This window comes from Drosophila albomicans, chromosome X, assembly GCF_009650485.2.
Source record: "Drosophila albomicans strain 15112-1751.03 chromosome X, ASM965048v2, whole genome shotgun sequence".
In the NCBI taxonomy this organism is placed as follows: Eukaryota; Metazoa; Arthropoda; class Insecta; order Diptera; family Drosophilidae; genus Drosophila; species Drosophila albomicans.
Genome location: NC_047627.2, coordinates 11,242,534 through 11,256,573, shown reverse-complemented (window position 1 = coordinate 11,256,573; position 14,040 = coordinate 11,242,534). Strand labels below are relative to the sequence as shown.

Here is a 14,040-nt window from a genome sequence, read left to right as displayed (position 1 = left end):
AGCTGACAGACAGCTGAAGACAACTCTGTTGACTCCCATAGAACTTGATTCCACACACTTTATCGAGACTGCTCCAAATTCAATAAGAAATTTCCATTCGCTTTTCGTTGAGTTGACGTGATAACGAAATGACATGAGAATACATTTATTCTAGATAAATAATAATTTATGTATATCACAATATATAATCATTTTTTTGGTATTTATAACACATAGTTTTCAATTAAGTTAATTAGACATCATCTGCTTAAGTAATCGTGTTTGTTATTTAATGATATTGAGCAATAAGAAACCAGAAAGATTGCTTCAATTATTGCTTAATTATTTATTGTATAAACACTTTACTTATGACACCAAATTAAAGTTGTTTATAATTATATATAATTTCAAATATACTTGCTCCCTCTATTTGGCATTGCATTATGCAATAAGAGTTAATCAATCTAACAATAACTAGTATATATGAAGTAATTACTGTGATATTACCTATATTATAGTTTTACATATTAAATATTAAAAAATTAACTAATTATATTATAAATATACATGAGAAATAGTTCAATCTTATTGCTAGAAATTGTAGTAAAAGAAACAACGATTATAAATGGCAAACAAAAGTTAATACAGAAAGTATTAATTAAAGATTATATTAAAAGAAACTAATGTTTAATATCTAAGAAAGAAAATCAGATGAACTATTGAGAAAGCAGAAGAACTATTGAGAAAGCAGAAGAACTATTTTGGAAGTCAAGCAAAGGAATTAAAGGAAACAGAGACTATAATAATAATACTGAAGTGCAACTCATTAAGAATCAAACTCATAATGGAAAGAAAATACTTGAAATGATGGAATAATATTCTCGCATATTTTCGCAATTTTTTTTTTTATATGCAGAAGAATCATATAACAAATTAACGCAGTTAACTTGACTAGAGAAAGTCTTTTATAATAAACAACAGATAAAGTATCTGTGAGATACTTTTTTATCTGACACTTTTATATAGAGGGTTATAATGGAATTTTCGAGGCACTTTTAGGAAGGGTTTAGCAGCAAGCTGCAAGTTTCTTAATCAATCCCATTCGCAATCCCAATGGCAAAATCCCAATCGCAAAACTGAGCTGAGCTGAGAGAACTCACAATGCGGAACTGGTTGGCAGCCAGCGCACACTTTGGCAATCGCAATCTCCGCAGACGGTCGGTATTATTCTGCAAAAACCTCGATATGGCTTATGTGTCAGGGCGCAAAATGTAGCGAGATGGCAGCTGTGGATTGGCTTAGCTTCTAGTTGCTGTTGTTGTTGTCGAACATTTTGTTATTGCTTTCTACGTAACACGCCGAGATATGCGCAACGAGATGCGTGCAATGCAATCAGCATTTGGCCATGTTCTGTGCTCGCTTTGGTGTGTGGGCATCACAGCAACAACAACAACAACAACAACAATGACAACGTTGATGAAAGATCGGGGCCGTGGTTGGGAGCGGAACAGAAACGGCAACGGCAACCAACAACCACGGCAACGTCAACGACAACGACAACGACGACGACAATAACCGGCAGCAAAAGTTTGCCGACTGTTTGGCCAGTTGGGGCAAATGTCACGTAGCATGTGGCAAGCGGTCGATGGCAGCATATTTAAAGAAATCGTTGGACGGGTTAAGGCAGCAGAAGACAGCAGACGTTCCAAACAGCCACGACGAGCAGCCACTCGACGCCAAATTGGGACTGGAAACGATGAACAGACACAGCTTCATATGGGCGCTAGCCGCCTGCTTAATTGTACGTACCAAAAGATCACAAGATCACACAAAAGATCGCTGAAGATCGCCAAAGATCGCCAGAACTATTTCTCACACTCAGTTGCAAACAAAACTTGCTACAACTTGTTCTCTCTCTCTCTCTCTCCCTTTCCCTTCCCATTTTCTGTCTCTCTTCTTAGGCATGCGCCAGCGCAAATGGCTACGGCGGACAGCAGGGCTACGGCTCCGGCGGTCAGGGCTACGGCTCCAGCGGACAGCAGAGCTACAGCTCCAGCGGCGGTGAGCACGTCGGTGTTGGCGGCGAAGGTGCCGTTGCCGGTGCTTCCGCTGGCGGTGCCGGTGAATTCGGCGGCAATGGCGGCCATGGTCATGGCGATGGTGCCGCCGCTGGCTCGTTGGCTGGCAACGGTGAGGCCGCTGGTCTCGCCCAGACCGGTCAGAGCAGCTATGGCTCCGACCAGAACATCCCCTACAAACCCGTGAACACCAAGGGCAACACCCTCACCTCATCGATCACCTATCCCCAGAACAAGGGCGAGATTCTGATCCATCGTCCCGCTCCGATCATTGTCCGTCGTCCACCCACCAAGGTGCTGGTGAACCATCCTCCATTGGTGGTCAAGCCTGCGCCCGTTGTGCTCCACAAGCCTCCAGCAATTGTGCTGCGCAAGGTCTACGTCAAGCACCATCCACGTCGCGTCAAGGTCGAGCCTGTGTTCGTCAACGTGGTCAAGCCCCCAGCAGAGAAGTACTTTGTCAATGAGAACAAGCAGGGCTACGGCCAGGGTAACCACGGTTCCCACGGCCAGGGACACGGCGGTGCTCACATCCCCCGTCCCGGTCCAATTGTCGCTGGTCCCCAGAATCTGGGTCCCGGTCCAGCCATTCCCGCCTATGCCTCCGGTGCCGACAGCGCTGCTGCCAGCGCTGGCTACTCCCTGCTCCAGGGTGGCAACCACGGTCTCTCCGCCCTGGCCAACATCGCTGGCGAGCGTGAGGGCAACAACTACGGTGGCCAGCGTGAGCACTACGGCGGCCAGCACTCCGCTCCCGCTTATTAAGCGGCGAGAGGCTAGCCACGCTTTCAGCTTCCAGCTGCCAGCTGCTACCAACCAGCCGCCTCATCCGGCTGGCGTTAGTTACTATGTTTTTTACACGGCTTGGACGCCCACAAGGCGGGCGCGCAGGTTTCATTGCAAACAAATAAAAAAATTTGAAAAAAATCACACTTTTACTATTTATTTTGAGGTGGCAAATTCAAATGGGGAAGACTTAAGTTTATCAACTTAAAATAAACACTTAAGAATCCATAATCTTTACTGCAAGATTATCAAACTTATTCATAAACTTATCAGAAAGTTAAAACTACAATATAATTAAATTACATTTTACTATTTATATATCTTAAATTTATCAACTTAAAGCAAATATGTACTACGAAACAATCTTGAGTTGCTTGAATGTCAAATTCAAACTTATTGGATAGTTAAAACAGTACAGATCAATTAAATTTTTAAAATGTATGTTGAAGTTTCTAATTTAAATGGGAAATACTCAAGTTTATTAACTTATTATTATTTATTAATAAACACTAAAGAATGTGTTGCTTTCATTTCAAACTTGGCTACCATATTAATTAGGTTATCCAAGAGGCTAAAACTTGTCAGATAGTGAGTTATATAACTAATTTATATTTTACTATTAACTTTGAAGAAACACTAAAGAGTCTAAAGAATAATCCAAAGATTCTTGAATATCAAATTAGTTGCAATATTAATTATCTTGAAATTGCGAATTCAATTAAGTTTATCAACTTCAACTTAACTCAAGAACCAAGAATCTTGATTCCAATTTTCAATACAGATAGTTATAGCTACATTACATTTAATTATTTATCTTAACGTTGTGAATTTAATGGAGAATACTTAAGTTTATCAATTTAAAATAAATACCAGATAATAGTCTTGGCGATTATATTACATAGATTGTCGAACAAGCTAAATCTTATTTATATGCTAATTAAATTTTACCTTTCACTATTTTTAAGTTGCGAATTCAAATGGGGAATTCCTAAGTTTACCAATTTAAAATAAACATTAAAGAATCAATAATCATAAGATGCTTTCATTTCAAACATGGCTGTAATATTCATTAGGTTATCCAACAAACTACAAATTGTAATAATTTATTATTATTATTATAAAATCATCAGACAGTTAAAGCTAAAATCCAAGTAAATTATATTAGATTATTTAACAAACTTCAACTTATTTTTAAAACTACAATAAAACTAAATTTACAATTTATTTTAAGGTTGGAGCATAGTTATTTAAAAATTGAGCTAACAAATGTCTAAGTTTTTTAACTTGAAATAAATTCGTCATAATCCAGAGCTCCACTTTCATTAGTCGCTTTAATTGCGAAGCTGACTATAAAACAAACTAAAAATACATAATCCATAAAATTATTTATAAACTTTTTAATTATTGGTAGCAATGGCTGCATAGGCCTTAGCTAAATTAGTTTATATTTTATATATTACAATATAAGTAATATAGTATGTATTTCTAATCTTATTTGATTTTGTTTCCCACATGAGTCTTAACAATAATAGTTCTAAGCCTAGCATATATGTTATACATTTTACTTTGTGGATGAGTATTTAGGGCGACAAATATCTGTTAAGTTTGTAGACTAAAACTAACTAATTGCCTTCATTTCTTATCTTTTATGCTTCAAGAGTTTCAAATGTCGTTAGATTATCTAACAACTTAAAATTATATTCGAAATGAATCTCCTAAGACTAACGACATATAAAATATAGTCACAGAAATAAAAGATTTGACACACATTTCACAATTATAAATACTACAATTTTTTAATAAATAAGTAAGTATCAGCATTAATAAATAAAAACTTATAAGATATACAATATATATTATAATGCTAGCCGATGGGAAACATCATTTCATTTAAATGGAACACTTGGTTTTTGATTTAATGTTGTGTGTGATTTAATCTTATAATACATATATATGTATATACAAAAGGCAGTCATATTGTACACAAAATGATAATTTAAGTAAATCTTACATAAAAAACCTCACCAATTTAGTTTCACAAATATTATATTCAGATAACTTTTACTTATAATTAAACCCAAGTGATATGTTTACTTTTAGTAATTTAAGCATATTTGTTTATAGCCAAAGGCCAAATGAGCCAGCTCTAGTAAATTTACACTAGGATATAAATATATGCTTTAACAATAATAATAATAATGTTTATTTTATTGTAGATAAGCAGTTGAGTATCATTAAGTTATTAGTACTCATACATTTTGTTTCCAGTATGATTTTGGAGCTTGCTCAATTAGCAAAAATAATGTCTAGCTAGAAACTGTATTAAAAGAAATTAAGCAACTGGCATAATGACTGTTTAAATATTCACTGCATGCCAAAACTAATTGATATCTGTTGGTTTATGCAAAACAGTGCACGACAACAGCAGTTAAACTAATGAAGGCATATTTTAATATATACATTTTAAAAATAATTTAATGTTTTTCTTAAATTATTGTGAATTTTTAGCAAACATACAAGATAATTAATTTATAATTTTCCGCAAGTCTTAGATAAAGATGAACCCACACAAAGCATGTTCTTTAATAATGATTATACAACTAAAAGCACTACTCATAAAGTCATTATCAAGTCTCAAAATAAAACAGTACTTTTGGTTTGGCAAAACGCATTAATCATGGGCTTAGCTATCTACCAGAAATTACTTCAAAACCTAAGTTATTCAAGCGATTAGCATACTTTCAGATAGAACGAAGCTGCATATTCGTTGATTCATTTTGTAGTGTGACAAATCAGCAAATTAAGTGAATAGTTTTATCTACCAAACAATTATGTATAATTAGAATTTTGTCTTGAAAGTTGTTGGTATTGAAAATTGGAATTGTGTAGATAAACGTTAATATATATTACGAAAATTAGAAAAATGTTGAAAAATTATATGATATGAAGCTTCAATTTAGCTTGGCAATACTAAGGCCTCATAATTAATAATAGTAATAATAGTTACAAATATTGACTTTAACAAGGGATATATTTTAAACTAACAAGCCTAAAACATTCATTTATGTTAACTAGAATTACAATAAACTCCACATGAATTTGCGTGATGCATGCTACAATCAGTTGCAAGGTGATAAAATAAAATGGTTTTGGTGTCCCTCCAATGTGGGATTCGTTGCCAGCCCCTTTTAGTTGGCTAATGACAGCAATTGGGGCTTTCAACACAACAATCGAATTCGACTCCGGCTCCAACTCCAACATCAACAGCTAGTCGAAAAGATGTAGGTCGCCTCGTGCCGCCCATTTGTTGGATTTGAGAATTCAGCATAAAAATGCGACACTTTTGTGAAACGTTTTCAGTTTGTAAGCAAAAGTAATCGAGTGCAAAAAAATACATGCATACATATAAAATAAAAAGCACAACAAAATAACCGACAAACGAAAAGCGCAAAACTGTTACAAGTTCAACTAGCGAGCACAAAAACGCGTCGAGCGCCGTATTCACAATTAATATACAATTATAAAAAAAAAAACGCACGCGTTTAATATGCGACTAGGTCCATTTATGATATGGCTGCTGTTATTGTTATTGGTGGTGGTTGTCCAGCAAATCTCCTGCAGCTCCTTGGTGAGTGTTGAGAGTAGTTCCAGAAATGTGGCACACTTTGATCATATCGCATCTTCCCATTTAGCCGGTGCGTAGACGTGACATGCGACACTCGGGGAACTCGGCGCCAAGTATTATCCAGCTGCTCGTCGCCTTGATCGGCAAATTGTAACCAATGCATCAACTTTTAGATACTCGGCGCAGCCGTCAACTGTTTAAACAAATTGATCGCAAGAATTTCGAGAGTGTGTGTTTCTACCAAAGAGAAATAGTTAATGTAAATTGTAAATGTGTTAATATTGTTTTTAGAGAATGATTGTTGGTTATGGGATCGAATTGTCTTGTCGTTCCCCAAGACCATTCCACTACTCACAAGCAAGGTTACTTCAACTCGAGTTGTTTTGCTTAATATCGCACAACTCTAACACTTAGTTGAGAAAAGCAATGTTTTAATTTAAAGAGATCGCAAAAGACCACGTACCAGCGAAATCTCTTTAATAATTCATATTTCCGTCACTCTTTTTTGTTGTATGTCTTGTGCGGTTTTTATTTGTAAATTTGCTTGTTATTAGTTGTTAGTTGGGGTTTTTTTTTTTGTTTTTATATTCATGAATGATATTGTTATTAAGTTTTGAATATGTTTTTTACATCGAAGTTACTGACCTACAAAAGTTATTATTGTTTAACATCGAAATTGCTGATGATCTATAAAAAGGTTCTTGTTTAGCAATTATTTTTTTAAAATGTATAAATATTTCGTAAATGCATATTTTTTTTAATGTAATTTGTTAATGATGTTTTAGACTAATAAAATCGCAAAAAAATTGCATAAATGACACAGATTTAAAATGTTGTTCGATTGTGTTAAATAATGCAATATTAATGATTTTGTTATATGAAATTTGTGATGTAGTTATGTTTGTTGAAAATCGTTTAGCACTTTTGGATTAAAATATATAATACATAGATAGATATATGTGATTGATGTTTGCGTGAGAGTTTTGTAAGATATATATGTATATATATATTATATATATGTAATACAAAATTAAAACGGTAAATAATTAAGCGAGCGATTTTAAAAAGTCGATAAATTGTGAGTGTAGTATATGCAATTGAAAATTTGTTAAATTATAACTAAATAATAGTATGTTGCGTGCAACATGCGGCATGTGCGATTAATGACGTGCTGTTGTATTGTAGCCACCTGACTGAGTCTGGTGCTGCTGTTGCTGCGGTGGTAGTGGCGGCTGCTGTTGCTGCTGCAACTTCTGTGCTTTGGAATCCATGTTAGCCGCCATCTCGAATGGCATACCCATCATATTGGGAGGCTGTGGCAAGCCCCAACCATACGAATTCTAAATAGATAATAGTTCATTACACGTTTAGCGAAACAAAGTGAACAACAACAATTACCTGCCCTGCTTTGGGGGCAGCAAAGAACATCGGCGGACGCAGCGACATGGACTGATGAGCCGGCGGCACTGGCGCCTGTGCGAGTGGATAAAAGTTGAACTGATTGCCATTGGTGTTGGGCGATGGCGTTGGCGTCGGCGTCGGGAGCAATACTTTATGATGTCCAGCACCCAGCTGATTGTCCTTGTTGAGACCATACAATTGCTCCGGTCGCTTGCCGCGTCCTTTATTGAATATGGCACGTTTGGTGCCACGACCGCCGTTGCGTGGTGACTTGTCAGCCACCTCAGTGCTGGAGAATGCCGATGATGATGTGCCTGTCGTCTTGATGCCTGTCACCGTCGCATTCGCATCTGGCGTCGGCGGCGGAGTCGAAGTGTTTGCCATCAATGCAGCGGCCTCATCGTTGCGACGCTTCTGTTGTTGGTCCGTGTTGTTGTGTTGATTCGGAGCGTTGCCATTAAGATAGCCGAGATGCGTGTTGACGCCAATGTTGTAGAAGTAGCGCAACGTGCTCAAATCAGCTGGCAAATCCTCACCGTTGGCATGCAACGAGCGACGCACATCCGAGTGCTGCTCCTCACCGCTTGGATGCTTCGAAGTAGTGGTGGTGGCCAAAGCCACTGCGCCTGCTCCACCACCAGCTCCAGCTGTTGCTGTGTTGCTGGTGCCGTTGCGATTGGCAATTGGGGACAGCAACACCGACTGCGGCAGCAATGCTGGCTGTGGCCCATACAAATAAGGCGGCGATGATGGCGCATAAGGAGGCGGCGGTGTCGGCAATGATGACGGCGACACAGCTGCATTTGGTGAATAGCCGCCAAAATGCATAAACATGCAATTATTTGCCTGCATAGACGAATAGACGCCACCAGCTGGATACTCTTCATGCGGACTTGCCCACGGCACATGACTCAATCGACGATGTCCCCCCATCGGCATATAGTTGACATATGGCGCTCCCGGCGCTGCAAGTGGCGTCTGTCCGGCTGGCAGTTGTTGCTCCTGTTGCGATTGCTGCAAACGTGACGATGGCGGCGGTGGCAGTTTGCCGCGTGGCTGCTTGCCGCGTGACTGAAAACGTTGCTCTCGCTCTCGCTCGCGGTGTTGGTGCTCCTCGACCGCCTCCAGCGGCGCTGCCAGCTGCTGATGGTGCGGATAACCAAAGCAAGCATCCAGTTGCATGTATTGCATGCCTTCACATTTGCCTGCATCAAAGCAGTTGCTCATCTCAAAGAGCTTGGCCATCTTATACTTGTGCGCTGACTTCGTTTTGGTCATCAGCTTGGTCAGATGAACGCGCTCCAATTGGCGTTGATAACCAAACGGCAGCGTCCAGGGACGGAACTCATCCGGCGGCATCGGATGCAATGCCTCATATGGCACCTGGTTAACAAGAAACGAAAACAAATAGCGAGAAAATTATTAATCATTAAATCACATTAACGATAGAATGTTGTGAGGACAGCACGGAGTCAGTTTTGTTTTCTTGTTTTTGTAATTATAGAGGTGGGAGTACCCTACCAAAAATTTCTTTCCAAATGGCTCGACAAAGACAATATAGTGAGACTTGTCAATGCCAATCTTTTGAATGTGGCACGTGTACATTTCACACTCGGAATCTATCTGCAGCTCCACGCGGCACTTGGCGCCCACCTGAAAAACGATTAGCAGGAGATGGGGGATTCATACAAACACAACACACAGAGAAAGAGAAAAATAAAGAGAGACAAAAAGAGTGAGAGAGTGCTTTAGAAAGAAAGTGATGGTAAACAATTAAATGGTAGTGGGTCGATCAGCTCTTGGATTGGATGCATTTTAAGCTGAACGAACTATAGACATTGGCCAGTTCCGTATATTGTATCGATCTTGCTGCGTACCTTGAAATTGTAATCGTTAACGTAGATGTTATAGCGTTTGGCTTCCTTGCGTATATCGTTCCAGCTATCAAACTCGATATTGCGATACATATAAGCATCCAGCGACTTGGCTACCTTATACGGAAACGGTGTAATGCCTATAAAGCAAAAGTATTAGCTGCAATCGATTGAAAAAAACTTCTAAATTCAACATACCTTCCTGCAGCAATTGGCGTACACAAGAGTTCATGGAACTAGGACACATGTGGAGCACATCAGTGCTATTGACCATTGACGTATCCAAGCGCCTGCTATGGCTGGTCTCATCCGCTGTATTCATGGCCAGCTCGGCATTATTGTGAAAGTTACACAACTTGGAGTTCTCCAGTATGCAAATGGTATCTTCCGGAAGGTCCAGCTGAAAGCTGCGTCCATCGGCGCAAACCACACGCGAAATATAGCCTCTTGCATCCAGCTCCACACTGTAGCTATTCCAATTGAATGACTGCGGATGCAACATGCTCTCCACAGCAAAGTTTACATCAGGCAGCTTAAAGAGCATCTTATACAGCAGCTTGAAACAAATTGCTGTGGTAAATACCCAAGAAATTACGTCAATAATTTTGATTTATATTGTGGATACACTTACACTGACAAATCGCAGCCATCTGAAGGTTTTCCTCTGTGTAGACAGAGTCGAAATGAAACTCGTTCGTGTAGAACACGAGAAAATCGTGCTGATAATGTTCGTTATAGGTGACTTTAGTGCCCATATTGAATGGCTCAAATAGGATAACATTTCGACTGCAATTATTGAGGCGTTAGAATGTCTTTATTTGCTCAGTGGTTGAATATTCAACTCACCGATACATGCAGCAAAGGGCGCGCAATTCGAGCATTGTTCCATAGGTCTTTGGTTTGGCCATGTCCAGCATATAAGCATCAAAATCGCCGCGCACATGCTGTTATTGTTTAATGAAATGATTTATTTAAGCATGAATTCCAATGCACTAGATTCTCAACAAATAAAGAGCTACAGTTGAGCGTGCTCAACCTTACATTCTTGCTATCCAACTTACAAAAAATACGGAAAAGAAGTCCACAAACTACAGCAGTGAGATGATTTGCAGTTATGTATTCTATTAGATAGACATTTCTACATCATAAGTATAGTGAAATCTATGTTTCTATTCAATTCTGTGCAAGCAAAAAGCAAGTAAGAAATCTGCAGTGGAGTGGGTTCGACTGTGGGATACCCGCTACCCATTTCGAATAAAAGCAAAACAATGCGATATTATTCTGAAAATTTGCCAAATTAATATACCCTAATAATACTAAAAAAAAAAGGATGTAATGGTTATATTTGTATACTACATTTAAAAACTACTACTACTACATTTAAAGCTACTATGAGCCGTAGTATGTAAGCGTTTTTTCCACATACAAAAGAATTTTTTAAATAACTTCTACATTTTTTATCCGTTCGTTTTCGGGAGTTATAAATACTATAGTTATTAATGTGTGTATCGAAATTCGAGTGGCAAAAATTTGAAACAAGCTTGATCTCTGCGTGTAAACATTACAAATGCCGTCGAAAAAAAATTATTTTATTATCTCTTATAGTCTCTAAAATCTAGGTTTTTATAAAGGCGGACATGGCTATATCGGCAGTTGCTGATCAAGAATATATGTATATACTTTATAAGGTCGTATATCGGGACAAAGTTATAATACCCTACTACCCTATGGGTAGGGTGTTTAAAAATTACCATTACAAACAATTAAAAGATCCAAAGAGGTTACTTCAGAACTTTCTAATTGCTAAAATACTTAAATAACAGACAATTCTAATTAATGAGTTGAGAAAATAGTTCTTGAGTATATTGTATATAATTTTAATTATAATACAACATATATAAATATTACTAATTGCAGAAATCATTCAAAGAATTGAGTTAATATTGTGTACTCCAACTTGGACTCACCTGCTCAAATTTACGACGCATTCGCGTCATGAATCGCACACACTCCAAACGGACTTCAAAGTGCAGCATCTGAGTGTCGTACATTTGCTCGGCAATCACGCGAAACAGACATGATGCATCCCTGGCCGTATGCTTTCGGTACATAGCGCGACTCTCCAGGAATTGATCATAAGGATCGGGCGCCTGACGACTACCGGGCGTTATAGGCCTTCGCAGCATTTTTGATTTTTGTTTGTTTCGGGGAAAGGTAGAAGTTAATGTGCTAAATATAGGTTTAAATTCAAATGCAAAAATAACGATTTGGTTAATTTTTTTCTAATAAAATTATAAAATTATACTTTTGATCAAAGTAATTCAATAAATTTGTGACCGTAAATATTCCTTTCTAATATAGAATAATATTTACTATTCTATATTAGAAAGAAATATCGGCGATAACTCCTAATATATAATGAATAAACTCCCGATATCACTGATTTACATTCTGTATAAATTTATTATGAACCCAATTTTTATTATGATCGAAAAAAATATAAGCCATAATTAAATTACCATTATAGTTTCAAATCATGTTTTTGATAAGCATACAATGATTATGGTTGATTATATTATTAAACACTTGAAATTATCATTAATAAACGATAATATTCAAAATATAGTTAGCAAATAATTTTTAGATAAGAACTAATAATGATTACAGCCCTTGTTTAATTGACAAGCTTTTAATTTTTTAATCGCAAATATACTCAATATTTACATAAATATGTACTATGATACTGTGGCACGCGCTCATCTCTAATTTATTTTCTTATTATTTTTGTGTCTTGCTTTTGTACCAAGTTCATGATCGACGCCATCTTGGAATTGTTGGTCGTTCACTTTGTGCAAATTTTGTATCTCTATTTTTTTCTGTACTCTTCGCACAACTACAACATAATTGCTGCTAGTGCAACGAACGCTAGAACAGCACCGTTACTTTTTGCTCTTCGTATGTATGCGCACCTCGCTTTTTGTGTATGCATACACAAACACCTATGCAAGTGAGCCTTCGCAATGTGTATATACATACATGTGTATGTATATAAAAACGTATTTATGTATACCATAAGTTTCACAACTGGTAAGAAAATTATATCAATTATATGGTAAAGATAAAAAGTACTTACAGAAAATGGATAAAGCCAATAATTTAGTCACTCTAAATCGGGAGAATTTACGAGAATCTTAATTTTTCACTTGCCACTTTAAATTATTTTCGGCGGGGCCTGAGGGGCAATACACACATACACACACACGTAAAAGATTGATCAAAGTCTGTGTATGTATGTAAATGGTATGTTTTAATACATGTGCGCACAGTTATTTAAAAAACGAAAAAATATTTAAAAACAAGACAAACGAGTGTTTCTAGCTTTTAATCTGCACTCCCGACACTTTATTTTTTTCACTTTGTCGATGACCTTCGTGGATGTCCTGATCGCAAGCTTGCACAAAAATGTATTCCTTATTTTCTATTTGAACACAGCGCAAACATGACTAGGGTGACCGCAAGTTACTATTCAAAATGTACTATTTTTCGACAAATTATGCACTTGCGCTATTTCTACTAGTTAACAAGTGCGCAAGGTGTATTGGTATTTATTATAAATGCCGTAACAGTTACAACAGATTTTTTTTATTTATTTTATGTATCGGAAAACATTATTAGTTTGCATTGAAATGTATTTATTAAAAACTAGACATCTTTTAATAATAAGAAAAGTACATAATCTATAAATATACCAAAGAAAATACTTCCGGTTTTTATAAACTGCTTAATTTCAAATTGTATTTGCTTCTCTGATTATCGTAATCACACTGCACTTGGTGATGGAATGAAAACAATATGCTCCAATATTTGTATAATTTATACATTGAAATGTAAGTGATAGCAAGCCATTATTTTTATAGTATGTACTATTACGAAATATTCACACAGTATACAAGTGAAGATATCGATATACTGCCTGCAAGGATACCCGACGCATCAAGGAGCTAATCCGTTTTTTCTGAAATGATGCCAAACAGAAGCTCATTGCCTATGGCACTCTCGATAAACTACGTTTATTTGTTATTTTAGCTAAAATATCTTTTAATAACAAATAAGATATATTAGGCAGGGCTGTTACTTATCTATTGCTTATTTATAAATTAATTAGAGTACAAAAAAATACAACACAAACATTGAATTTATCGAGACGGCTGTTATCGAAAGCGCGTTTTTTGATTTCGCATGACATTGTTGTTGTCCCTTGTTGTGCTCTCTAAATAATGGGGTGGAAAAAGTGGCG

The 14,040-nt window shown here is 37.0% G+C and overlaps 2 protein-coding genes across 4 annotated transcripts; one reads left to right on the top strand and one right to left on the bottom strand.

Annotated features, from left to right (window-relative positions):
* Positions 1-1,658: 1,658 nt before the first annotated feature.
* Positions 1,659-2,970, top strand: LOC117570025 (chorion protein S38). The gene is made up of 2 exons (XM_034251448.2): positions 1,659-1,780; positions 1,941-2,970. The coding sequence occupies exons 1-2, from the start codon at positions 1,736-1,738 to the stop codon at positions 2,820-2,822; spliced, it is 927 nt and encodes a 308-aa protein (XP_034107339.1). The 5' UTR covers positions 1,659-1,735; the 3' UTR covers positions 2,823-2,970.
* A 3,999-nt stretch (positions 2,971-6,969) lies between these two features.
* On the bottom strand, positions 6,970-13,218 carry LOC117576785 (protein ovarian tumor locus). 3 transcript variants are annotated; one of them, XM_052004334.1, is made up of 9 exons: positions 12,877-13,218; positions 11,711-11,918; positions 10,590-10,687; positions 10,375-10,529; positions 9,942-10,313; positions 9,747-9,883; positions 9,391-9,522; positions 7,867-9,252; positions 6,970-7,808 (listed from the first exon to the last, which is right to left on the bottom strand). In XM_052004334.1, the coding sequence occupies exons 2-9, from the start codon at positions 11,852-11,854 to the stop codon at positions 7,629-7,631; spliced, it is 2,604 nt and encodes an 867-aa protein (XP_051860294.1). In that variant the 5' UTR covers positions 11,855-11,918; positions 12,877-13,218; the 3' UTR covers positions 6,970-7,628. The 3 variants fall into 3 exon arrangements, with proteins under 3 accessions (XP_051860294.1, XP_034117731.1, XP_034117741.1); XM_034261840.2 differs by having other exon boundaries at positions 11,711-11,972; positions 12,877-13,217; XM_034261850.2 differs by lacking the exon at positions 9,391-9,522 and having other exon boundaries at positions 11,711-11,972; positions 12,877-13,216.
* Positions 13,219-14,040: the final 822 nt, after the last annotated feature.